The sequence below is a fragment of the Podarcis melisellensis genome (genome assembly GCF_964234715.1).
Source record: "Podarcis melisellensis genome assembly, chromosome: 3".
NCBI lineage: Eukaryota > Metazoa > Chordata > Lepidosauria > Squamata > Lacertidae > Podarcis > Podarcis melisellensis.
Window position 1 is genome coordinate 52,778,152 of NC_138530.1, and position 27,433 is coordinate 52,805,584.

General features: G+C 42.8%; 3 protein-coding genes and 1 pseudogene across 6 annotated transcripts in view; 3 read left to right on the forward strand and 1 right to left on the reverse strand.

Annotated features, from left to right (window-relative positions):
- IGF2R (insulin like growth factor 2 receptor) overlaps window positions 1–1,968 on the reverse strand; it is a 68,190-nt gene extending 66,222 nt beyond the window's left edge. The window contains exon 1 of the mRNA XM_081906742.1: window positions 1,649–1,968. Within this exon, the coding sequence (XP_081762868.1) occupies window positions 1,649–1,953 (305 nt within the window). The 5' untranslated portion in view covers window positions 1,954–1,968. The remainder of the gene's footprint in view (window positions 1–1,648) is intronic.
- The window catches only part of LOC309367517 (proto-oncogene Mas-like), a 55,916-nt gene extending 40,034 nt beyond the window's left edge, over window positions 1–15,882 (forward strand). Inside the window, exons 1-2 of one of the 3 annotated variants that reach the window (XM_081906923.1) lie at window positions 6,546–6,918; window positions 14,465–15,881. In XM_081906923.1, coding sequence (XP_081763049.1) covers window positions 14,562–15,536 — 975 coding nt within the window. In that variant the 5' untranslated portion in view covers window positions 6,546–6,918; window positions 14,465–14,561 and the 3' untranslated portion in view covers window positions 15,537–15,881. Of the gene's footprint in view, window positions 1–6,545; window positions 6,919–9,693; window positions 10,240–14,464 lie in introns of those variants that run through there. The other 2 variants (XM_081906922.1, XM_081906924.1) reach the window with 2 other exon arrangements.
- Window positions 15,883–17,868: 1,986 nt separating this feature from the next.
- On the forward strand, window positions 17,869–21,831 carry LOC309367526 (mas-related G-protein coupled receptor member H-like). The gene is made up of 2 exons (XM_081906943.1): window positions 17,869–17,996; window positions 20,743–21,831. Exon 2 carries the CDS (start codon window positions 20,780–20,782, stop codon window positions 21,749–21,751), a length of 972 nt encoding a protein of 323 aa, XP_081763069.1. The 5' UTR covers window positions 17,869–17,996; window positions 20,743–20,779; the 3' UTR covers window positions 21,752–21,831.
- A 2,527-nt stretch (window positions 21,832–24,358) lies between these two features.
- The window catches only part of LOC309366300 (proto-oncogene Mas-like), a 29,122-nt pseudogene continuing 26,047 nt past the window's right edge, over window positions 24,359–27,433 (forward strand). The window contains exons 1-2 of the transcript XR_014173454.1: window positions 24,359–24,477; window positions 26,092–26,172. The product of XR_014173454.1 is annotated as a proto-oncogene Mas-like (transcript). The remainder of the gene's footprint in view (window positions 24,478–26,091; window positions 26,173–27,433) is intronic.

Below are 27,433 nucleotides of genomic sequence, written 5' to 3' on the forward strand. Positions count from 1 at the left end.
CAGGTAGGACTGAGAATTTTCCACATGAAACTCTGGAGTGTCTGCCAGTCATTGAGGACAATAATGAATACATGGACCAAAAGTCTGGCTCAGTATAAGGCAGCTTCCCCTGTTCCTTGTTAGTTCCCAGTGTTCTCCCCATCCAAAGTTTATTGTTTCCTTGGAGGGAAAGTTTCAATTAGCAATTAACCTCATTGGGCTTAGAATATCTCACCACTTAGGGGTTCCTCTCTTCCATAACAATACAAAATGAGATATGTAATACATATGCAATGAATTTTGAAACCCAAAGGTGCTAAATAATTCTTTAAGAATTTTGAATAAATGCTATTTACCGTTTGCTTAAAGTAGCAAGATGCAGCATACTAACGCAAGACATCTATGCATGCTAGGCTACTCCAATTACAGAGTTGTCTATGAAGGAGACATAGTTCAGTGATACTGTAAATGCTTTCCATACAAAAAGTTTCTGGCCTCTCTAGGCAGAGTCAAGAAGAGCCCATCTGAAATCCTGGAGAATTGATGCTAATGAGTAAAAACTATCTTCAGCTAAATGTATCATATCAGACTTTGTCTAAAACAGCTTCATACATTCATAAATGTTTGCATAAAAACATGATGGGGTCTGAGCCTCCTTTCCTCAGAAAGCGAAGCATACTGAACTTTTGAGCTGGCTATCACAACGCAGGAGAGCAGGCAAAGGTTAAATTAACAATTTCTCAAGTTAACAGCAGGAAAAACCTGTTCTGCTTACTAGATTTGCATTGTTCCAAGCATACCATATGCAATTATTTTGATGGTGCAGGATCCAACCCACTGAACAAGTTAAATACACAAGCAATAACTCTAGTTATACTTCCTAACAAAGAGGAAGGTCTGAGATAGGCAATTAAGTTCATTTCGCAACGCCATTCTCCCAAGGGAAATTTTATGCAAATGTGTTTTGACAAAGTGTAATTGAGTCAATACATCACAGCTGTGAAAAACCTCAATTACTATCCAGGCAAAAACAGCCTAGGAATGAAGACTGTTTTAACAGTTGATAGAAAGCTGTGGAAGGGAGCCGGTGCCCCTCACGTCCAGGCATTAAGGACACTGCTTCAGCCCAGTAATGTACTTGTATAGTACAGCAGATGGCACCCCAGCTAAACTCCTTGAAGAAAGCACTCCTTCTTGCATAAAATCACTTTAGAAGTTACAAAGCAGCCCCACACTACCTGCACAGATAACATGTCTGAAACAAACCCGAGCAGTTCCACTATGGGCGGGATGGCATTAGGAGCGGTTGCGTCCTCTGCGAATTAACACGGAAGGCGGCTTTTACCAGACACGCAAACGCACATTTCCCTAATACAACCGAGGGAATACAGAAGGGCGGGGGGGGGGGGAATTAAAAGGTACGAAAAGGCTACTTTAAAGGCTAAAATACGAAATGTCCCATAACCGTTACAAATACCCCCCAAAAAGAGGAAGCCGAAGCAGCGCTTGTCTGAACGCTCAGCGTTTCCACCTGCGCGCCAGGTGCTGCACGGAAAGGGGAAGCAGCAACTCGAGTTTTCCGGTTCCGCGCGCCGCCCTTGGGCCCCTGCCAGCTGTTCACCAGGGGCAGCTCCCCGGGACGGAGGAGGCGAGCCAGGCACTCACTCACCGGCACAGCTCCTGGTAGCTGAAGCTGCCCTGGGCCGCGGCGGCGGCGGCGCTGCCTCCCTGCTGACTCGGGAGGACGATGGAGAGGAGCAGCAGGACGAGAGGGAACCCGGGTCGAGCCCCAGGCGAGGAAACCCGGAGCGGGCGAGGCCCCCCAGGCGGGGCCCAGGCGTCGCGTCTCATGGCGGGGCTCGGGGCTCTTGGTGCAGCTTCCGGGGCTACTCCGCTGACATGGTCGAGAAGACGGGAGAGAACAGACAAGCGGGTCATGTGACTCCCGCCCCAACACACGCCAGAGCCGCTCATGTGACCCGACCCGCGCCTGTCACGTGGCGGCAGTCATGTGAGGCGGGGCGTGAAGAGCGGCGGGTTTCCGACGGTGATGGGCGGGGGAAGCGGCTGATAGGTTGATAAGGCTGCCGCTCACAGGCTGAAGCTCACGCGGGTGGCTGCAGCCAAGAATGGATAAGCCCAGAAGACGCCCCCGGATAGGTTTCGTAGAACCGCAGAGTTGGTTCACACGTGCGTGCGCCCGCTTCACTTGATTTAACTCCGGGACTCAGCGCTTCCGACTCGCGTCTCAGCTGCCGGGTGGGCGAAGGATTCCCGCCGGGAACGCGGTGCACGCGATGTGTTAGATCTGCAATGGCTCGTCCACACGTGCAAGGCAGCCGTGGCAGTGAGGAACATGCGTGCGTGAACCAGCCGCAAGTGCCTAATTCCCAAAGAAGCAAAGGCACGGAGGTTCTTTTTGGAGGCTGTGACAGGACCCCTAGAAACTTCTTTGTTACATGGAGGAATTAGAATAACGGTTTTAGTCAGCATGGGCGGTGGCTACTAGAATAGAGGAAAGCCTCCGTGGGCTCGCAAGTAGAGAGGCAGCTGCTGCAGTCGGGTCCTGCTTTTGGACTTATAGGTGTCTGGTTTGCCACTATAAAAACAGGATGATGGATGAGATGGACCATTTACCTTCTCAGAAGTACATACTCTTCCTATGTTCAGAGAAATCTTCCAGGACTTTTAGAAAAGAGGCTTTGGAAAAACTTCATTGGGATTCCGAAGGCAATTAAGGCATGAGACCAAGCTTCACCCAGAGTTTACTGGACGTGTTTTCAAAATAAACCATTTATTTTTGCTTATTGAATACATTTTGCTTGATCTGTGATTACTTATTTATATTGGACATGCAGGCCTGGTTCTCATGACACTTGCATCGTGTTCATCCTCTGGTCCTCCAGAGTCTTTTTTAGAACTCATGATTACAGAGTTCAACCATGAGCCATAGTTTGAATGACACCTTGCCATAGCTCTGTGTGGTGTGGAGTAAAAAAGACTGGAGGAGGAAGAAGGCTACTTATTTGTAAAGTTTGACTTACCATGTCATGCAAACCAACTTGCAGCCTAGTTCTACCCATATTTACTCAGAAATAAGCCCTGCAGAGTTCACTAGGGTTTGTTTCCAAGTCTGTGTAAATAAAACAGAGCAATCTTAATTTGAGGAGTGCTTTATAATCTTTATTGTGTACACTCTTGCAATGAGCTTGTAAAGTAGACCTATGTCATCAGCAGGTTCAATTGTCTAAGAGCAAACACATTGGGCAAAATGTAAACATTTGGGCCATAAAACAAATCCATTCCAGTCTTTTAAATAGTTAAAATCCATCTCCCCAATCAAAGGCATTTATTAAAAAAATATTAATGACATAAAAAGGTAAAGTTAGCCATGTTAGACTATAAAAAATTGCCAGAATCCAGTCTTAAGGTGATACCTGCATTAAGCCACCCAAGATGCCACAACAATGTGCAAGCTTTTGGGTTCTCTAGAACTCTTCTGGGTAGATGGTAAAAAAGGGGGGGTGCAAATGGTAGTGGTGAAGCCATGTGCCCACATCTGGAAAGAATTTAAGATGAGGCTTTGATGTGTCATGTAGGTTTCAGGTTGCGCCAAGAGCCATTGGGAAGGAGAAATATAGAATGACTGGCTCCCCATCTCCGTGATTGGTTCTCTGTTCCTGTTTCCCTTCTACCAAAGAACCTGTGTGTTTTGCCTAAAGAAGGAACACACCTGGGTAACAGCTGGCTTTGGCATTCCCCCATGTTAGCCATGTATGCATGAGCCAATCCTCACAAAGTGTTGGGGGATCATGAATTTCTGTAGTGCAGACAAGTGCTCAGAAATAAGGAGCCTCCCAAAATTCCTTTGGTTTGATGGGCTGTGTACCATTCAGTTTCCAGGCACCATGGGGAACAATTAGCACTGGAATACATCCAGTTTAGTCCCTGGATTTTCTCTTCAGTATTTTTTGGTAAAAACATATCAAGCCAAATGTGCCACACCTTACTGTCCATTTTCCAGAATCCTATTCGGCTTTAGAACTCAAGAAATGGGTTCCTATGGACTCCTTACACAGAGATCACTTTTTGATCAAGTCCTCATATAAAGCCTGTCATTATTGTTTTCTTGTCAAGCTGCCCACTGACATCCTAATTTAGCCCTAATTGGACTTACTAGTTTCCTTCTTAGTGTTGGTGGATCCCTTGATGTGATCCCAGCTTGGAAGAAAATAACCCGGCTGCCCTATTCTCACCGTCAGCTTCACCCTCACCTGCCCTCTGCTAACTGCCTGGGTATCAATGAGTGTTGTTGTTGTTGTCTGGTCGTTTAGTCATATCCGACTCTTCGTGACCCCATGGACCAGAGCACGCCAATCAATGAGTGTAGCTGCCTGTAAATAAATAATATCCAACTCTTGCCTGGCGTGTGAGCAGCAAGTTAAATATGCACTTGTGATCCATACTATCTCTCCAACAAGTCCTGGATATGCAATTAGTAGGATAGTATAAATGAGGAAGGGACTTACATGTCTTAACATTTGCCAATATTCTTTCTGCAGAGCAAAGGTTCCCTCTCGTGTGCTGTGATGATAAAGCACAAATCGTATGCTATTGCTATTTCCACTGGGTGGCAGTATTATGCTGTCTAAATCTATTTTAATTTGTGTGATCTAATTCTGAAATATTGCCATAGTGATTCTCAGTATGGACAAGAGAACATAAGCAAAATTGCATTCTTTCATTTTAGAACCCCTAACCCACCCTGTGAATGGTACATGTAATCATTAGATTATATTCAGGACTACATATATGAATAAGGAAATCCACCCAAGCAGGACACTCCCCACCCCTAGGAGCAGTGGGTCAGAGTAATAATTGCTGCATCCAATGTTTTCTTGATTCCTGCTGGCCAGGGCTGCTGAGGGACCAGCAGAGGTCAGTGGATGGTTGCTTTCACAATGCATGGGTAGGCAAACTAAGGCCCGGGGGCCGGATTTGGCCCAATCACCTTCTAAATCCGGCCCGTGGACAGTCGGGAATCAGCGTGTTTTTACATCAGTAGAATGTGTCCTTTTATTTAAAATACATCTCTGGGTTATTTGTGGGGCATAGGAATTCGTTTATTCCCCCCCTCAAAATATAGTCCGGCCCACCACAAGGTCTGAGGGACAGTGGACTGGCCCCCTGCTGAAAAGGTTTGCTGACCCCTGTCCTAATGCCCTTCCAGGAGCAAATGCTTTGTTTGGCTGCCAGCTTACTCCCTGGGACTTCTGAGTAGGTATGTTTAAGGTTGCCCTGTAAAATATCCAGGTGTGGGTCAATATATGGCTTGTGTATGTTTAGGTCAGAGCTTTTGAGATCGAAAAGCAAAACAAATGGGGAAAAAGATAAGTTAATACATATAAGGAGATAATAATAACAAGCCCTTTCCGTTAGGAAAGGAATGTAAATTATGAAGCAAATAAGGGAAATTCCCATTTCCCAAGTAACTCCTCAAATGTTGAAAGAACGCCTGGTTTAAAGGTAAGGAACTGTAAAAAGAGAAGCCTTGAAGTTGCCCATCAGCAGTTAGACAGCAGTGAACAACATGTGCACAGACCCCCTGTTCACAGTCTTCCCCACTATGGTGAGATGTGCAGCACTTCTACTTAAAATTATAACAATTATTCCTAAATTTAGGTAGAACTGCACCATCTTTTGTCGTCATTTTTTGGTGACACATTTCTTCTTTAGCAGTGCCTAAATGGCCACTTTAAGATAAGTTAAACATTAAACTATCAACCTAAAGCCCTTGGTTGCATCCATATACCACTTCTGGGATCTGCAATCTTCCTATACATATTAGGCATGCATACATACATACACACATACATACATACATACATACTCACTCCTCCCAGAATGGCAGGCTTATGCCTTTTGCTTATTTTCACCAAATGGATGCTGGATTTGTACAATTACACCAAAGACGCCTCAAGAAAACTGACGCAATTCTTAGAAAAAGGAGGAAGAACCTTGAGGAGACACTTTAAATCAGCCAATAATCACCCTTGTTGAAATTAGCAGAAATTAACAAGGTCTTTACAGAGAATTTCTGTGTGTGACTCATTATTGTGGGATGCAGTGCTGAGGACCATATCATCTGCTCAAGTGTAGCACATCATGTACAAAATTAGGACTGCCATACATCCACAATTTCCCAGACACAGCTAGGATTCGTCCATTGAAAATGTCATCCGGGCAGAATTTTCGAAAAGCAGCAAAAATGTATGTGAGAACCCAGGCATATGGCAGCCCACATTGGAAATGTTGACTTTTTGACGATTTTCCAAATTTTGGTGATTTTGCAAAAAAAAAGTAAACAACTTTGGCCAAAAAGCTCAACAACTATTGTGTCCAAGTTTTCACTTTTTGAAATATGGCAATCATAGGAAAATAAGCCAATCTGAATATGCTCCTAATAATTTTATTGAGATTTAAACTCTCAAAACTTTATCCGGGTTACCAGCATTCTTCCCAATCCTGAATATATCTAATTGTTGAGGTTTCGTATGTATAGCATTTCTAACCTCTGCCAAGAGAGTGCAGAAAACATTTAATAGACATAGCCTGTCGTGGTAGGATCAGCATGAACATCTGACCAGATGTGTCATAGGCTTAGGTTTGGGAAAATATAATTCCATATCCTTATATTCTTAGATAATTACATGTGTTTGTTGGACAGTCAAATTCAGTCTGCCAAATGCTGATAAAACGAATAGAAGTCCAGCAAGAGCGTTTGATTGAGTTGAAAGCAGATAACGTGGGAGCAAAGAAGTAACATTTTCTTTCTCCTGCTAGCAAGATATATTTTCCAGCTGTTACAATTCTAGGAGACCGCAAATCCCTTCCTGATTAGAAGGAAATATTTTGAAACGGTTCCCTGGATAGCGATTGGTAAGTAGTGCTAATAAGATACATGCATATTGTTACTATACAGCAATTCAATCCGCTCCTTTCAGTTAATTTAGATAATTGCCCAATCTTTAAAACCTGAATTTAAGGAAGCATGGCAATCTTTATTGATTTTTGGAAGGTTAGATACGAAATTAAAATGGATTACTTTTCTATTCTTTGATGATAAGGTAGAACAGAAGATTATTGTTGATATTTTTGTCTGATATAAAACAGGAATGTATTGAATTAGATTCATGTGTGTAAATAACTTTGTGTAATAATATAATTTAATATTTATGATTCACATCCAAACAGTTGAAGAAGACAGAAACTGAAGCATTTTGCTTAAGTCTGTAATCTCTCTGTTTTGTTAGTCACTATAATATATGAGGTAGTTTTCAACAAAGTTTTACTCAGAGTAGGATCGTTGAAATTAATTAACCTAATTACAATGGGTCTACTCTAAGTAAAAGTTAAGCCCTATCCTTGATTTTACCCATGATTGATAGCATCCTTCTAGAATTTAGGGAACAAACTTGGTTCAGGATTGCATCTTTCTCCTGACTTCTGTTTCCCCCAGGAATTGAGGGTCTGGCTTCTGAGTAGAATTGTGTACGATTGCACTGATATATGCAGTAATACGCCTCCAGGCATATTATAAGGAATGCAGCATAAGGAAAGGGGTGATGCTTCAAAATGAGAAACAATGGTTTCTCTGCCTCTTTCCCTTCCTGCAATTTGGTTTTTCTAGCTGCTCCTCAGATTCAGAAAATTTCGTCTGGCTTAAACAGCATGAAAACAGTTATTTTCTGACTGGTGAATCTGCAAATGTGCCTGATTACTATTTGTACTGGTGGCTAAGTAGCCTAGTTGGTAGAGCATACATTTTGCAGCCAGAGGATCACAAGTCCATGATGAGGCAGGTCCAGGAAAAACTCCCATGTGAAATCCTGTAATGCCACTGCCAGTGAGAGTGGACAACACTGAGGTACATGGATCAGCAACAAAGCATAGCTTCCTTTGCTCTAATGTAATGAAGACTGTTGGAGATATAAAAAATATGGATGCGCTTTTTGCTTTGAATGCCTTTCCCGTGCCAGTTCTCCATTCACACACATCCAACACCGTATCCTCTTCCCAGAAGCACTTCACCGGACGGCGTGGAGCCTCTATGCTCTCTTCCAAGCAGCTGGGCAGCTGTTGTTTAGTGGGAGAGAGATGAGGTAGCAAGGAAATCACCTTACACTGTTATGTGCCCAGCCAATTGCTTTAATCAGTGGAACTGGCACCATTACAGGTGTCACATAATATCCCTTCCGCATTTGCCAGAACTCAATATTTAATGTGGCAGCACATGCACTCTGGAACTCCCTGCCTGTTTATATCAAGCAGGCACCTTCACTGTATTCTTTTTGGGGCCTGATATAAACATTCTTGTTTAGACAAGCCCACCCAGGTATTTAGAAAGTCTGTGTGCATTTTGCTTTCTGTTGTGGTTTTAACTTTCTCTTTGTTTCAAATTATTGCTGAAAGATTTTTTAGCAATTAATTTCATTGTGTTATCTTTTTTGTAAACCGCTTTGAGGTTTCCCCCCTACAATCAAGCAGTGTATACGTTTTTTAAAATAACATGATTAAAGAGATTGGTGCAGATGCACTGGCAGGAGCACCAAAATTGGGTCCTGCTGGTGTGTTCGCACTGCACCGACCTCCCTGCTACCTTGCTCCTCTCCCTCCCAGCATGCAGCAGCAGCAGCCCATCTGCCAGGAAGCTGGCACAGCAACTCCATCCCACCTAGTGGGCTACTTCTGTCTCTTCCTTGTTGGCAACCTGATCCTGCTCTTAGAGACCATTCACAACATTCCTGCTTCACATAAGACTTGCACTCCATCCATATAGAATCCCTCTCTCTCTCTCTCTCTCTCTCTCTCTCTCTCTCTCTCTCCCCCCCCCACACACACACACCTCTATTGATCTGCCTAACTGTACTGGTCATGTTCAGGATTTCAGCCAATCAAATACACCTTCCAAGATTGTTGTTGTTGTTGTTTAGTCGTGTCCGACTCTTCGTGACCCCATGGACCAGAGCACGCCAGGCACTCCTGTCTTCCACTGCCTCCCACAGTTTGGTCAAATTCATGTTTGTAGCTTCAAGAACATTGTCCAACCATCTTGTCCTCTGTCATCCCCTTCTCCTTGTGCCCTCCATCTTTCCCAACATCAGGGTCTTTTCCAGGGAGTCTTCTCTTCTCATGAGGTGGCCAAAGTACTGGAGCCTCAGCTTCACAATCTGTCCTTCCAGTGAGCACTCAGGGCTGATTTCCTTAAGAATGGATACGTTTGATCTTCTTGCAGTCCATGGGACTCTCAAGAGTCTCCTCCAGCACCATAATTCAAAAGCATCAATTCTTCGGCGATCACCTTCTTTATGGTCCAGTTCTCACTTCCATACATCACTACTGGGAAATTCATTGTATTTCGAGACAGACGGAGGCCAACAAGTAACTAAACAAAAACAGCCAAGGCTGTCAAGGATGGAAGCAACACAAGCAGAGTAGCAAAGGAAGAAGCAGGCAGATAAATCAGGGGTGGGGAGTGGGGGCAAGACTCCACAAACACTTCCCCTCAGGGAAAAGCCTTTGCAGGGTCTCGCCACAGGGAGGAGGCGAGATTCCGCAAGCATATTGAGGCTCTGGCCAGTACTGTACGCAAGCCGCTGCTGCGAGAGATGAGGAGGAAGTGGGATTCAGCCAGCTCTCATCCCTTGCAGCTTTGGCTTGTTTATGCTGCGGTACTGGCCAAAACCTCAGTGCACCTGTGTCACCCCACACCTTCTCCCCATAATGAACCTCATCACAGCACAGGCTTCCTAACAGTGGTGACAAAGTGCTGGTGCATCTGAGCATAGTGGCAGAGGAGGTCACGGGGCCTGCAGAGGTGAGAACTGCTGCCCCACGGATCCTGCCACCCAAGGCAGTTGCCTCATGGGCAGGCCGGCCCTAATATCGGCCGTGTTTGCCAAATAATGTGTCCACTTGAACAAGAGAAATGTGACTGCTTTCAGATTGGCAGAACCTTGTCCTCCAGGGGCATAGAAGAAAACTGAACTGACATGCTCTTCCTTTTTTGGTATTGCTAAGATGTACAGTGAAGTAAAGCAACTGGTGAGGCTCTCTGGCTCCCCCCCCCCCTTTCTTCTACAGTACTCAATTTGTTTTGCTGTTCATCAGATAAATTCCAACAGACTACACTGCCAGCTTAAGCCTATATACATATACTCAGAGGTAAGCTCCACTAAGTCCAATGGGGCTTACTCCCAGGTAAGTGTGCTTGGGACCATGGCTCCAATTCAGTGACTAAATATTTGGTGGGTATCGACTTTATGCATAGCAATGGGCACAGCAGAAGTGTGGGGTTTCTGGCCATCGTGAAGCCTTGCTTTGTAAGGAGGCAGCTTCTCTTCACGCCACCCCCAATCTCCAAGATTCCAGGGGGTTCCTGGTGCTTTACCCAGAGTTCATGCTTCCTTTCAGGAATGAGCCACAGCGGAGACTGCGGTGTCTTTAGGATAGATGGTTTACTCACACATATATACAACCTGAGTCTACTATGGAGAGGTTCACAGCATCAGCACTCCAAGAGAGCCTTCCATAGGCGCGACCTAGAATAGGATTTTATGTGGTCCTATAACTCCCAACTCCCTTCTCTAACCCATATTGCTTCTAACCCTAGCCTCACTAAGCTTTGGCTTTATCGTCTAACTCTGAATAGAGGGAGGGAGCCCAACAATTTGCCCCCTCACTGGCAAGAACCTTTGATTCTTTTTCCTCTTAATGGCTCATCCCCCCCCCCCCCGGTTATCACCTCATAAGGAAGTTAGCCTGGCTTAATTAGCTTTTGACATTTGACTTACTTAAAGGATTAGACGTGTCAATAGCACATGGCCTAATACACAAGGCCTAATCCTGGCTATATCCCAGTTTTAACATTCCAAGCCCTAATTAAATTCTAACACCTACTGGACCTAGGTACTTTGGGTGTCTGGCACCCACACATTCATAACACCATTAAGATGCTTCAGAATTTGTGTGTTCTGTTGTGTTATAGAATCCAATAAAAAACTAGCAGCAGAACAAAACAGAAAATGCAGTCAAGAAAGGAAGGGAAGGGAGAAAAGGATGTTGCACAGGAGTTGGGAGGCCCTCAATGGATAGCTGCAAGAATCATAGCTGCTTCAAACCACAGGAGGGGAGAGTGCTCTTGTGTTCAAATCCTGCTCTCCCGAGCCACTGAGAAAACAGGATGCTGGACTAGATGGGCCACTGGCCTGGTCCAGCTGGTTCTACTTTCGTTATTGTGCACAACGGGGGGGGGGGGGGGAGAGAATTGGCACAAGAACATTAAACAAAGGGGGGGGAAGTATATGTGTGTTGGTGCAAGGAAGAAGAAATATATATAAAGGGAGAATTCCCTGGATGCCAAGAACCACGTTTGAAGCAAGTACTCTGGTGAAAGAACCTCAGTAGAGATAGAAAACAGAGCAAAACAAAGCATGGAAATATAGACAGTTAGACCTTTAAATATGTCTTCCCAAGTGAGTTCCAAAATAGTCCCTTATTCCCCTAGCAAAGGAAAAGACCACATGTTTAGTAAGTTAAAAATGGTTTACTCAGAAACTCTCCAAAGGTCAGGTTCATGTGTTTTTCTATACATCAGTCAGAGAGGTAATAAAACTCCATTTAGTTCCAAAGTGATTAAAGTTCCTAAATGATTAGCAAAGGAACTGAAAAATTGCTTGTGAGATCAATACAGCAAAGCAGGAGCGACCAGCTTAGCCTCTTCACTTGCTGAACTTCTTATGTAGACTGAAGGGGAACAAAGGATTGGTTATCTCATTCCTTTCAAGGTGAGCTAAGCTTTGCAGGACAGCTAATTCTATGGTCTCAACCCCTTCAAGCATTAATTAGACTTAAGCATGTTGGTTATATGAGGCTGGTTGTCCTGGAGGCTAGGGGAGCTGCCTTCAGCTTCATTTAGAATTGGGATCAGCAGAGGGAGCTATGACACACATACCCCATCAGAAAATAGCTAAGTTTTTCAAATTAATAATAATCTGAGGAAGACAATAAGATCTGAGGTTGGGCTCTGTAAACATCTTGTCCCTTAGGCCTCCACCTATACTTAACTTGTATATCTGTAAAGAAAGGTAGTTACTCCAAAACATCAGTTAGCCTCCAGTGACCTTCTTCCAAAGGCAATCCAAACCTGGCAAGGACTACACTCCTGGAACTTCTCACTTCTCAGGAAAGTTGGGTGGGTATAATGGATAATGTACTCTTAGGGCTAGCATTCCTTGCAGCCTCAATTTGGAAACACAAAGGAGACCCTTATGAATATTGTTCTTTCCACACAAAGAAATAAGGCCAGCTCTGTGTGTGTGTGTGTGTGTGTGTGTGTGTGTGTGTGTTTCAGGACCATGTTGGGTATGCTCCCTAAAGGATTCATCCTAGTGCTCACGCTCTCTCTCTCTCACTGCAAAATCCTAGCTGCCTCTGTTGAATTCCCAATGTCACCCCAAATTTAGAGATCAGTCTTCTGCTAGAAGTGCCTTGCAGACAGAGGAGACTGGGAGAATCCCCATGGAATCATGGAGTTCTGGAGTTCAGATCAGGGTCACAGATTTCTCACATCGAACAGAGCAGTATTTCTCAGATAAGGTTTTGTAATCAGTCACGGAATTAGAAGCTGAAAAAATTGTTTCCTTCTTTGGTTTAAATACCAGCTACACATATGTTTTCCATTGGGAGGGGAAGGCCACTACAGGGGGAGGGGAGACGAATCACTTTGTGTGACACATAACGTATTTTGTATTTCTAGAAAGTAAGAACATAAGAAGAGCCCTGCTGAATCAAACTGGGCCAGCTTCCTGTTCTCAGCCAGCCAGATGCTGCAGGGAACAAACTGGGTGCTACTTCACAAAGGTGTTCCCCAAAAGGGTTGCACTCTTCACTGAATTGCACTCAGCAGCTGTTGAGTTCCTGGTCTCTGCAGTGCAACTGTCAGTAGGGAGGGGGAATACATTGTCTCCTTTCCCCCCTGTCCTCCTCACAATTAGAAGAAGAAGAAGAGTTTGGATTTGATATCCCGCTTTATCACTACCCGAAGGAGTCTCAAAGCGGCTAACATTCTCCTTTCCCTTCCTCCCCCACAACAAACACTCTGTGAGGTGAGTGGAGCTGAGAGACTTCAGAGAAGTGTGACTAGCCCAAGGTCACCCAGCAGCTGCATGTGGAGGAGCGGAGACACGAACCCAGCTCACCAGATTAGGAGTCTACCGCTCTTAACCACTACACCACACTGGGATTCAAAATCCCAATCAAACATTAGCTCTGCCCCCAAATTTAGTTAGAGCCAGATCAGGATTTCCCTGGGTTTGCTCAGATTGTGAGTATGAGCTTGGACCCGTCATGCCAAAAATTGGATGACGTCATGCCAAAGTCACATTGTGGTCCACCATCTTGATTTAAAATGGCTTCCGGCATCCAAACATCAACAAATACTGCAGTACTCACCACAGGAAACCGCATGCCAAGATAGTTGATGGCAATCTTGAGAGGTGGCCCAACCTATGCTAAAAAATGGGTGAGGTCACACCAAAGTCACGTTTCAACCCCCCATCTTGATTCAAAATGGCAACGGCGAAATCCATATTAAGTGCAAGCAATCCTATCTTTGTTTACAAGGTTTCATTCTTTTAAAGTCCAGGGTTGGCTAACTTATGGCCCTGGCCAGAGTGACCAGTGGTTATGATAATGGGAGTTGTAGTCCTGCAACATCTGGAAGGCCTTCTTTGTAAAATGCTCTTTGTAAAATGTTGCCTCATTCCTGCTTGACGACTCTCCCACTTCACCTTAAATAGACTTGTTTCCAGGGCTGGACTTGCCATACAGCAGGGTGAAGCAAGCTGTTTCAGGGCACCATAAAAGTAGGCAGATGGAGTCAGGCATTCCAGTCTGAATGGTGCAACAATGCTTGCTAAAGTGTTGGTCCTGGCAGAGAGTGGATGGGGACCATTTGTGTTCTGCACTATGCAAATGACACGGGCTGGCACTGGTTCATTTTTAAATTTTCTCAATATATTGTCCCCACATCACTCATTGTTGATAAGCCAGACATTTCCTCTGTATTCCAAAAATACACCTCATTTATCTTCTGCATATTGAACTAAAGTAAAATAATGTGAGGGTTGCCATACTCCTTTCCCCAGCTCTGCCTGGAGGTGCCAATAATTGAACCTGAGACGTTTTGTAGGTAAAACATATGTTCTACCACTTCCTCAGTCATGGGCTCTTCCTGTCAAAGCAACGTTTGTGAAGCCTCTTAAATTGGCCTTATATCTATGAGGAATTTTATCTTCCATACCTTTAGGGACTCTGTATACTATCCCCATGTGCCTTTTCTTTGCTTAATATGAACACTTGGAAATGCCCGTCTGCAGATCTAATTCTGAGCAACCTAATAATGGAGTTATTATTTTTTTCACAGGGAAGACAGCCTTCTTGAACATTTGGGAAGTGTCCTGATAAGAACCAAGCCAAAAGCTCATTTAATTCGGGATTGTGTTCTCACAGTGCCCAGCCAGATGCCAACACAAGCAGGACCTGGGTGCAACAGCACTCTGATTACAGAGACAAGGTCCTTTTCTAATCATGCTGCTAATGAGACACAAAGTGACACTGCCAGAGATGAAGTCATCATCACCATTGTGACCTTTGCTTCCATGCCTGTCCTCATTTTGGGACTAATCGGCAACGGAGCCATTTTCCGGTTTCTCTGTTGTGGAATCAAACGGAATACATACACCGTATATATACTGAACCTGGCCATTGCAGATTTCACAGTACTCATCTCTTACACAATATACATTGTTTTCAGTGTGATTATATGGGGGGAACTAACTTTTGAGAACTACATATATCCTGTAATTGATATCTTGGCTCTTTTTGGCTACAACACCAGTTTTTTCCTATTAACAGTCATTAGCATCGAGAGGTGTCTTGGTGCTTTTTTCCCATTCTGGTACCATAGTAATCGGCCAGAACATCTCTCGGTCATATTATGTGCTCTTCTATGGATCTTCTCTTGTGTGGTGACTGGTGTAGAATATTTCACCTGCTGGGGAGTTTATTTTTCACTTGAAGAACCATGTTACAGAAAGCATGCCATAGCAAATCTATTCCTTCTCACAATTTTTGTGATTTTTATTCCAATAATAGTCCTTTGCAGTCTGAGCCTGTTGGTCAAAGTGTGGCGAAGATCTTCAGCACGGCTTTCCCTTACCATTGTTATCACAGTTGTCCTCTTCCTCATCTTTGCATTGCCACTCAGGATCTCAGCCTTTGTCGTATACTGGCATCCAGGAAAAAACCTAAACGGGGCTTTCTTTAATATTTCTTGCATTCTTAGTGTAATCAACGGCAGTATTAATCCTTTTGTGTACTTCCTTGTTGGAAGACGAAAACAGCAGAGGTCTCGGGAGACATTCTCTGCTGTGTTTCATCGATCCTGGAAGGATGAGACAGAAGTGGTGGTGACACAACAAACACATGTTCACTGAACATTGCCCATGTGGGCTGGGGGCTGACGAGTGTTGGAATCCAACAGCCTTTGGGAGGCCCCAGGTTCCCCATCTCTGCTCTAGAAGCTGTTAGAGTAATGTGACTGAAGTTTTTTTTTTTAAGTTCGAATTTCATTATATACATTAAACATATATCTAAACCAATCTTATTACAAATGTGTTGTGTTACATGAGCATATTTACAACAGTCTGTAGATGAATGCACCACATTGTGCCAGGGTTCAATAAAGGATTTCCACCCCAACAGAGATCTCTTCCGTTTCTGACTTCACTCTCACTTAATTTGGCAATTTACGTATGACAGTATAACCAGGACCCGCCTTTCAATGTCATACCAGAGCCCTCCTTCTGCTCTGGAGATGGTAGGCTCTCCTCAGTCCTAAATTCCTCCATCAATCAAAGCTTCCAATAAAACAGTTGATTAAAAACAAGGTATGGAATATAAATACAGACCAATATCTCAGCAGCATGCTGTTTTCACATGACTGGAAACATACTCCATCAAGCTTAGAGTCATATGAAATTTAATGTCGCATTAATATGATCGTTACAACAGCACAAGCATTTCTGCTTTCCAGTGGAACCATCTACCATTTCCTCTGCCTTTGTGCTATTCTAGGGGTTCTCCTGACCCTCCCCCCAAAAAGAGAGAGAGAGAGAGCAGAGGGGCATGAGGAAAGGACCAGTTGTGCTGACTCCCACTACTGCAATTATTTTTTGAATCTTGCCCAAAGAAATCAATGAGACTTAAGTTTGTCATGAGTAACTGGTCCGATTGAGTTGAGTGCATCTTCTTGAAGCATGACTAAGTCTAGAGTCAATCTATATTGAACAAAAGCAATAAGAACACTTGGCAGAGCGCAGACCTCTTAACATCCTGAACCTGTTTCCTCACAGTAGAGCACGACTGATGAATTTTCTTAGGGAGCAAATTCTACAGTACTGTACAGGTGCCACACACACACACAAAAAATACACCCAGAGCTGTATTTCAAGTAGTTGTTAATCATGCATCAGGTGGAGGCGGCAGTTGAAATAACAGCTCTCAAGCAGATCCCAACTCAAGAGTTCAGGGAAGAGATTGTATTCTATTCTGTATCTAGTATGAGATCATTTGGGGCACTGGAAGTTAAAATGAATTGTATTTGGCCTAGAAATACATTGGTGACCAACAAAGTAAATACAAAATCAGTGTAAAGAGGATATTTTGCAGCTAGTATAATAAATAGTAAAACCAGGCTGCTACATTCAGAACAAATTGACATTTCTGAGCTGTCCTAAAAGGTAACACACAGAATCCACACATAGGGTGCATTCTAGAGGTTGTATTCAACCTAGTGCTAAGGCAAACATTCTGCCAGTGCAAGTTTTTTCTCTCTCTGCACAACTGAACATTCTCTCCCCCCCCCCCCGATAAACATTGAATTTGTTCTGGTGTTCCCCACACCCACCCCCCAACTTTCAGGATCGGATTTGTGAACACTGCAGGACACGGATGGTAGAAAATATAGAGGAAAGTCCCTGTGTGCGAGCTGAAGGTGTCCACTCAATGCATTTTTTAAAATTGAATACTGTCCTCGTAGTCATTTCAAGAGATTTCCAAAACATACAAAACAGTGACCCAGTTCCTCTGTCTTTAGAAAGGGGTACAGCTGATTATGTGGTGCCAGAAATTACTGGATGACATCACCCTGTGGCTTCATATTATCATTATTTATTATTATCAAAGAGATATTAAGAAGCATTAACAGTTGAAGATATTAAGAGTTGTAACCAGTGCTATTTTTCTAGAAAAAGAGGTTCCAGGACTCACCATGAATGCCTCCCTTGTTCTCTTATAATGGCAATGGTGCCCACCTGAGAGGTGCCTGAAATGAGTTCCAGTGAGTTTTGACTGAGAAAAAGCCCTGGTTGTAACTTTATAAAGCCACATACGAGAGTTCTAGCATGGAAAGCAGTAGCATAGTACCATAGTTTTAATATTTTGTTGGAAGCCACCCAGAGTGGCTTTGGAAACCACTTATTATTAAAATTATTATCACCACTTTCAAGTATCTTCCCGACAGCAGAACCACAATGAGATTGCTAGAAGAAACTATGCTGATGGTATCAACTATGCTGAGAGGACCAGGGGGGATGTATCTCCATCTTTGCCCAAGAGCAGGTGATCTATAATTATCATAATCATCATCTACCAGGCTGATCAAGAAAGTCTCCATCTGAAACCGGAGTAGGAAGCTGGATCCAGTGTAATGATATTGTGATCTTCACAATACTGCAGCTAACAGTTCTTGTGAGGTCATGAAAATCTCACATTGTTTGTTACATAGGGCTCCCATCATCATACTGAGGTAGGCCATACAATTGCAGCAGTACAGTTTTATGAAGGACAGAAGCATGAACACAGGAAGTTGAAAAGAAAACTGGAGAGTGATCACGGTAGTATTCAGATTTCTGTCTTGCAACTGCTCTTACTAATTTTATTAAAAGAAAGGCCAAGAGTTTCATTACTCACATGCGTCTGTTTAAAAGGCATCACAGAGGAGAATGTTTAAGGAGCACAGTGTCAAACAGATCACTGCTGTACCTTGAGTGGAAATGGAGGGATGAGGGAAACAAAGGTAAAGTGAAGATGTCTTATTTCCATCAGGCACTTGCCTCTGAAGCCTTCTCTACAGAAATAAGGTTAACATTTATTTCCAGCTCACAGGCATAGGCAGATAAATACTTTAGAAGGCACATTTCTAGTCTGGTGTACAGATTTCTAGACCAGTCTTAATAGTCAAATATGAGCGGGCCCCTCAGTTCAATCATCTATTACTTCACAATAGCTAGAGACTTTGCCCAGACTTTTGCTTCACTGGGATGGAGTTGCTTCAGTCTACTGATCTTGCCCTTAGTCTAAGAGGTATGTCTGGTCCAGGAGAAGATAAAACCATGACCACTCAGAAAGATATGTCTTCTGGAAAGTCAGACATAGAGCTGAAGTCTTAGAGCTGAGGGTGTCACATTCCCTTCTCTCATTCTTCTCCTGTTTTGATCCTGAGTAGGGGTTGTCCTGGGGTGCCCTGCTGACATTCATAGGAAAACAGTTGCTCATTTCCCATTTGCCATTAAGCAAAGAGTAGTGTGCCCATGTTCCCAAATCATAAATATAAGCAAAATTAACAGAGGATTTAAAAGTTAGGCTGTGGAAACCAAGACATTGGGTCCTTTGGAGGAATGTTGCTTCCTGCCAAATACAAACCTGATACACAAAAAGAAGGGTTCATGAGAATTTAAGGATGGCATGGGAAGTACCTTTTAGCTGTCTGGTGGGAAAATATGGCATACCATTCATGTTTTCAAGAGAGAAGCATAACTGCTTTCATGTAAAGTGATGGACAAGTAGCAAATACCTATGCCCAAGTCATGAAGGCATTCCAAAATACCCTGAAATAATCGCTTGAAAAACATATTCTGTCATTGCTCAGACAAAAACAGTTGCTTGGATCCCAAATTACCATGAATTCCCCCTCTACTTTTCTCACAGGATGGGAGAAAGAGTTGGTTTTTGCCAGTTCTCTCTCCCTCCCTTCCCATAGTCCTCCTTGATCCCTTAAAATCTGGGCTGCCAATAAAAGACATGGAGGTTCACATGAGCCCCTCGGGCTGCATGTCAAACCAAAGCAGTATTATATTTTGATATTCCCATTAACTCATTTCTTATTTCACAATAATTTTATTACATAAAAACTGAATTCCAAATTTGGTACATGCTAATAAAGTTGCCCAGTCTAGTTACCAAGTAAGATATATTGTATTTTATTGCAGCTATTTATTGCAGGATGCTAGTATTTAGGTGAAATTGGGTTAGTGTGAAACTGATAATCTTAGGCTAAGATAATTACACCTATTTCATTGTTTTCCAACATTTGGTATCAAATATTTCCATGCAGTAGGGAAAATGTGCTGGTGTTGTGACTATTTTCTGTTCTTTATAATTGTCCATGCAACAATTTACTTCACAATAGCAGATGCCATCTGTAGTGAGAAAATTAGCTATGTTATATTTTAAACAGGGGCACCTGCAGGAAATAATAATCAATGACAGCCTTCCTCAACCTGATGCTCACCTGCTATTTTTGATGATGATGATGATATATTTTCACTCTGCCCATCTGGCTGGGTTTCCACAGCCACTCTGGGTGGCTTCCAACAAAATATTAAAAATACAATAAAGCATCAGACATTCAAAACTTCCCTTAACAGGCTGCCTGCAGATGCCTTCTAAAAGTCAGAAAGTTGTTTATTGCCTTGACATCTGATGGGAGGGCGTTCCACAGGGCAGGTGCCACTATCGAGAAGGCCCTCTGCCTGGTTCCCTGCAACCTCACTTCTCGCAGGGAGGGAACCGCCAGAAGGCCCTTGGAGCTGGACCTCAGTGTCTGGGCTGAACGATGGGGGTGGATACGCTCCTTCAGGTATACTGGGCCGAGGCCGTTTAGGGCTTTAAAGTCCAACACCAACACTTTTAATTGTGCTCAGAAACGTACTGGGAACCAATGTAGGTCTTTCAAGACTGGTGTTATGTGGCCTCGGCAGCCGCTCCCAGTCATCAGTCTGGCTGCTGCATTCTGGATTAGTTGTAGTTTCCGGGACACCTTCAAAGGCAGGCCCATGTAGAGCGCATGGCAGTAGTCCTAGTGGGAGATAACTAGAGCATGCACCACTCTGGCAGGTAGGGTCTCAGCCTGCATACCTGATGGAGCTGCTAGACAGCTGCCCTGGACACAGAATTGACCTGCGCCTCCATGGACTTCTGCGAGACCAAAATGACTCCCAGGCTGCGCACCTTATTACAACTCCCATGAGCCCCATCCAGCATGGCCAGTGGACAGGGATGATGGAAGTTGCAGTCAAAATGTTTGGAGGGCACCAGGTTGTGCAAGGCTGTTTCATTTGGATGAGTTATGCATACTAAGGTTTTACTGCAGAAACTGATGAAAGGTCATACCAGTTTTTTTAGGCCTGTGCTCTCTAAAGAAAGACACAAAGTCCAGTATGTAGAAGAAAGCCATGGGAGAAAATTCCAAAGTGACAAGTGGAATATTGTAATACAAACATTCTTGCCTTGACGGTTTCCTACCTCTATCACTACTTCACAGCACCATAATAATGACAATTTGTGTTTGATTTTTGGCAGGTTGAAGAGAATCGCTTCATACATTAACAGTCCCAAGATGGCAGAGTCATACTCCTTGTCCTTCCACACTATTGGTGGAGTCAAAAACCCCGCAGGACAACTGGATACTAGCTACGCCATGCAAAGAACAATTATGATAATAACTATTCCAATTTGTGCTTTAGGATTACTTGGCAATGGAATTGTCTTCTGGCTTCTTTGGAACAGGATTCAGAAAACTAACTTCACCGTGTATTTCCTGAATATGGCAGTTGCTGATCTTACTGTACTCTCCTACTATGTAACAGCTTTCGTTTTATTTTTGAAATCTGTTCCGATCAGCATATACCATTTACATATAGTAGAGTTGGTGCATTCATTTGGATTCAATGCCAGCACCTATCTGCTTACAGCTATCGCAGCTGAAAGATACCTCATGGTCTTTTTCCCAGTTTGGTATCAAGCTAGACGGCCAAAGTATCTCTCTGAAATTATGTGCACCGTTTTATGGAGTCTGTCCGGCTTGATGTCACTGGTGTTGTATTGTGCCTGCTATCTACAATTTGAGTCCACGGTCAACGAAAAGAACGCAAGTTGTGAGCCTTCAAAAATGTTCAGAGTGATATTCAACCTCCTGGTTTGTCTTCCCATCATGGTCTTTTCCACTTTGATCCTTCTGATCAGAATGCTGAGGACAGAGCAAACGCCTCCGGCAAAGCTGGACATCACCATTGTGGCCACAGTTCTCCTCTTTATTCTGTTTGCTGCTTCCGTGAGGATCATTGATATCATGGCACGTTGGGTCCCAACCATACATGTACCAGTGCTCTTTTTAATCTTACATTTTCTTGATTCCATAGACAGCAGTGGAAACCCTTTTGTATATCTTTTTGTTGGATATACAACAAAAGGAGAGGTTGGCAACAAGCCCATCCAGACATATCTTGAGAGAGCTTTCTTGGATGAAGGAACTGAGAGTGCTCCAATGAATACAGGAAAGGCTGTGACCTGGGCCTCAGACATAAGATAGAAAGGATTATATATAGAGGTATATTGCAAAATTCTTCTACACGTGGGAATACTAGCTCCAGAATAAATGTATTACAGATACTTTAGATTCTTCCTTAATTCTAATAATTCTCTAGGCTCCTATTCTGATTCCTCACCTAGGAGTCTTTCTGGTCCTTAGCCATTTGTGCCTTGTCATGTGATAGAGAATAAGGAAAGTGAGGAAAGGACAGAGGAAAGTAGAGGTGTAAGAGTACATGAGCCTTGCTGGGGCATAAGTGAGTTGGTTGCTTCTCAAGGTGGTTCATCAACAAGCATCTGGAAGAAAGGAAGTGAATCTTGAATACAGAGGCAGACGGTCTGCAGATAACCCAGATAAGAGATCTGTACAGAGGAGTTAATGTAAAAGTGCAGCTTAAAGGTCAATAAAATATAAATTGAAAATAAGCTCCAGCTAGTAAGGACTGTTGCTGGGGCAGTGGTTCTCAAACTTTTTCCTCTGGGCCACACTTTCAGAAAAAAATTGCTTTCAGCACACTGAACATTTTATCAATAATAAATACTTTGGAAAACAAAAAGAAACAACTCCTAGCAGTAATACGATTTATAACATACTGTAGAACACAACTACTTTATAATATGACCGTGGGGCATCCAGAAAGTTTTAAAAAATGCAGCTACATAAGAACATGAATCATTCATTGCCAAAATGTAATTTTAAACAAGCCCCTTCCATATGTACGTTAAGCATGTATACAGACTCAATGAAAGGTGCGGGTTTGCTTTTCCTAGGTAATCTGATTTATATTAGGTCTAGTTTGAAACAAACTCTCATCAACACAAATAAGCCTTTCTCTTTTGTGATCTTTCATATTTGTCAGAGTTGAAAAAACCCTGTTCACAACAATATGTTGTGGAGAACTGTATAAGAACAGCCAATGCTCTTGAAGAGAGGTGTGGCTGCTATTCTATACTACATTGGAATGTTTAAATGCTTCTTTGCTCGTCCTTAATTTTCCTGCCACACTTGCTATCCTCTCCTGCCACACCCTCTGAGAACCACTGCTCTAGGGCAAGAATGAGTAGCCTGTAGCATTCCAGAAGTTGTTGGACTCCCAACTCCCATCAGCCCCAGTCAGCACAGCCAATGGTCAGGGATTATAGGAGTTGTTACCCAACATCTGGAGGGCCATAGGTGCCACACTCCTACTCTAGAGAACATATAAAATATATGTATTAAGAAAGCATATTTACCCCATTCTCACTTTATCATTACAATTATTACCAAGTTAAACCTATTTTCTACTTCCTTTGAAATGTATTTAGCCTAAAAAAAGACAATTCCTTTTGCAATGAGCTGATTTTTGAAGTGTTGCCCTTTGAAAGTATTTGCTTTAATCAGTAAGGAATGAAGAGTGGAGAAAGTTGTCTGACTTTTCAAAGAAGCAAATGTTGCTGCCCTGTGCTCTCGGTATATAATATCCCATATTCCTGCAAGTCTGTCTATAAGTTATGTCCCTTTAAACCACTTTGTGGGAATGGGCTAGAGTGGTACTAATACAAAATTGGAGAACAAGTGGGAAATTCTGTTTATCTTGCATAAAGGCATAATTGCAAAGTCTATAGCCTTTGTTTAAACTTGGATCAGAACCAGGATACATATATGAGACAATGGGCATGAGATTTGGATCAAGAGTAACCAGGAAACAATAGAACTGGATTTGGAAAAACTTCTAATATAATTACAGCAGAACTATTTTAAAAACCTTCTGTCAACAAAGCCTCTGGTGTGCAGACAGCATCTTTCCACTCACTGCTGAAACCCTCAATACTTTTCCTAGCTGCTTTAACCTTCTCCATGTTAGAAATGTAACAACAGGGGTCATTCAGTTTGTAATCTAAGGATTAATTCTGTTTTCAGTAAGCCAACTAGGCAAGAGGGAGGTGTTTGGATGTGCTGCTTAGCAACCAGGTTGGGTGGCATGATGCGTATTGAGGTACTGCATGCTCTAATTGATCATGTATTTCTGATATAGTTTCCCCCCTGTATTTGAAGTTAGATGTCTTCCTGTTATGAGCAAAGTTTGAATTCAGAACAAGAAGATGTCTATGTTTATTTCTCCTTGTATTAAATACTGTTTTCGTCAGGTTTCCCTCAGTAAAGTGTTATCAGTTTCTTTTCTCTCTGGACTCCGTCTGCATTATTACCCACCTGCATTTATTACCTTTTTATATATAATGGAAGCTGCCCAGAGTGGTTGGGGAAACCCAGTCAGATAGGTGGGGTATAAGTAAAAAATGAAATCCGGAAATCTGGTAAGAACTGTTTATCCCCCTGCAGAGAACCATGTTTGTGTTTGAATTTTGTTTGTGTGTTTTTTCCCTAACTTACCGCTTCTGAAATAAACTACAGCTTCTGAAATAAACTACAGCTTTTTTTAAACTGTTGAGGAAGAGAAATTACACTGACATAGAGTACAGTGAAGAGCATGGGCCCCTTAAATGAAATTCTGCCCCTGGGCCTCTGCGAGTCTTAAAAAAGCCATGTCTGAGGGTGATAAAATTGTAGATGTTCCCACACTCCAGAAAACAGTTGCTGTGAGGTCATAAGATTCTTACATTCCATTTATTACATAGAAACACATCACCACAGTGCTGTGGTTCATACTTTTGCAGTAGTAAACTCCTGAGAAGAGTAAAAGAGTGGCCTCCTAAGGTTGAAAAGACAACTGGAGATTAACTATAATGGTAGCATTTATTTGTTTATCTTGAAGCTCATTATTTTATGCTTGTTGGTGTTTTAAAATGTTTTTAATGCTTTAACTATGCTTATATTTTATTTATCATCTTAATTAGTCACATCATTACATGTCTTTAACAAATGTCCTGGGAATTTGCTAGACTGAATTTGATTCCCCCCCCCCCTTCCTAAGAACCTTCAGTCATAACCATGGTGTTGGGTAGATCACTGTACACCTTTTGTACTGTGATGAGGCCTGGGTATAGCTGTGGCAGCGTCAGAGGAGAAAGCAATTGATGGAATTACATTTTCATCCAACACCTGTCCCTGACATCTTCTCTCCAGAAGATGCAATTGCGTTACATTACCTTGGAGTCAAACTCCAAAAATCTGGAAACATAGTGGGAACTCCACAGATGAAACAGATGGCAAGAAAATTCCCTTCTGCTCAAACCGCAAAGAAGGACCCCCTCCAACCAGAAGCTCTTGTGCCACAAGAGCTGCTGGACAACCCTTGCAACCATATTTGCAGCCCCCTTCCTCAGATTCCAACAACCCAGGCAAGGAGCTAAGCACTCTGTCTGGGCAGCCACATTTATAAACCTTCAGTGAGCTCCAGATCTTTGCTGGATCAACAGATCAGCCTACTCTATTTGGATGACTGCATCTATTTGAAAATGTTGCCTTCTTTCTTGCCTTTTGTGGCAATCACACAGGGTCCCGGGACGTTTGACGGTCTATTGATCCCTGTGCCACCACTGTGATTGCCTCTTCGCTGCCACCAACCCGTTTCTCACGGGTACACACGGAGTCCAGACAGTTGTTAACATTAACAAATAATCAAGTTTATTGTTTAGCATGAACAAGTTTAAGATTTCAGTTAATTTTTCTTGTCAGTTTCTTAATCTTAGTTCCTTAACTGTCCTATACGTTCCTAACAACTTCAAACTGATTATCCCAACTAACTATCTGACTCCACCTAACAGTTCCTCTCACTCCCTCACAACACAACTCGACCAACCCACACACTTATCCTCCCTCTTCCTTCACCAACTCCCAACTCTCAACTGACTTCCACACAACACAGACTCTAACTCTAACTCCTCCTATCAGTTTCTCTCTGGCCAATCACATCACACTCATTTAACTCTTTCCTTATGACCCACCTAGGAGGCAAACGCCACACCTGCTTTTTTAGAACTTTGCCTAGGAACCAGATAATGCCTTGTATCCTACTTGTGTTTTTCTGGCCCTACTAGCGGGGCTTTCACCACATTCAACTGGCTTCTTCATAATAGGCATGCACTTTGCCAAGTGACTCCCTGGGATGGAGTTTGCTTGATACAGGCCTTGCAGATAGTTCAGAGATCAAGGCCTGGTCTATACACGCAGCACTGTGAGATGATAAAGTCCTGAGATGGCACAACCGACTGCGCCACAAAAGATTGCTGCGGAGGCGGTAGAAGTCAAGATATGGGGCCCTTAGCGGGAAAAGTCTATAACCAATTGCTGTCACTAGTAAACCCATCTTGGCTGCACAAATTGAAAGGTGTGTCAGAGCCCAAGTCTCTTAAGGCACTTTCAGGACTGGCTTGTTTGAAACCTGGTAACTCTCATTTCAGATGAAACAGAAAGCTGTGCTGAATTGGAGATGCCTGGGTTGGATTGTGAAGAGAGGAGGGAAAGAGCTGCATGAGCAAAAGGTGTGTGCACACCTAAGCTTATTAAGAGAGGAATGATGGTCTGAACTGGGATATTTTGCACATTTAGATATCCTGAAACAGAAGTTTGGATCATGGAAGTTAGCCAAATGGCATCATGTACGTATGTGTGTGTGTGTGTAATTATGAGGAAATTGCATACCCTGTCACTCACTTCATTAAAAAAACCTGAGGGTGTGATTGTTCTAAAATGAGTTCGTTCTTGCGAGTTGCTCAATATGTTTCCAGTGCAAGGTAGGCTGTATTTTCTTACCCGCAACAGCTAGATGACAGAGCACTGGTACTTGATAGAAACTGAACCGCCATAAAGCCTCATTGCTATGTAAAGCAATATTGACTATTTAAATGCTTTTCTGCATATGAGTATATTTGGTACAAAACATTTCCTTGCAGAAGGGTTGTATAGCTGAAGCATATTCAAATTTGGCTCAAAATAAAAAAAATTCCTTCCAGTAACACCTTAGAGACCAACTGAGTTTGTTATTGGTATGTGCTTTCGTGTGCATGCACACAAAAGTTCGTACCAATAACAAACTTAGTTGGTCTATAAGGCAGTGTTTTTCAACCTTTTTGGGGCAAAGGCACACTTGTTTCATGAAAAAAATCACGCGGCACACCACCATTAGAAAATGTTAAAAAAATTAACTCTGTGCCTATATTGACTATATATAAAGTAATTCTCTTGAATAGGAATCAAATAAACACAAAGAAAGTATTTTATAATTACTTTATTATGAAATAGTAAGTAAACAGAAATATGAAAAATTATAAAATACTTTATTTTTAAATCTTTCAAATTTTTCAATTTTTCCCATGGCACACCAGGCAACATCTGGCGGCACACTGGTGTGCCGCGGAACAGTGGTTGAAAAACACTGCTCTAAGGTGCTACTGGAAGGATTTTTTTTATTTTGTTTCAACTACGGCAGACCAACACGGCTACCTACCTGTAACTCAAATTTGACTGTTTCCTATTCATCTTTTGCAGATGACTTCTGGAAAAATCCAGTACTGACTGTAATTTCTGTCTGTACTGAGAAAGCAGGTACAGAATCCTTCAAACATGTAGATCCGGGGTGCATTATCTTCTGGAGGTTGTGATCTTTTAGGGGGAGTATCAGGATGGTTGATACCTGCTAGGGCTTACCGTAGAAGCAACGAAAGGCAACAGAAAATTGTGTAATGACAAAGCACCTCCATGTGATCTAAATGAATGCAGAAAGCCCCTGTACCGAGGAAGCAG

Bases quoted from the DNA above. Each gene is read 5' to 3' on its own strand.
- LOC309367526 (XM_081906943.1), top strand. From the start codon at position 20,780: ATGGCAGAGTCATACTCCTTGTCCTTCCACACTATTGGTGGAGTCAAA.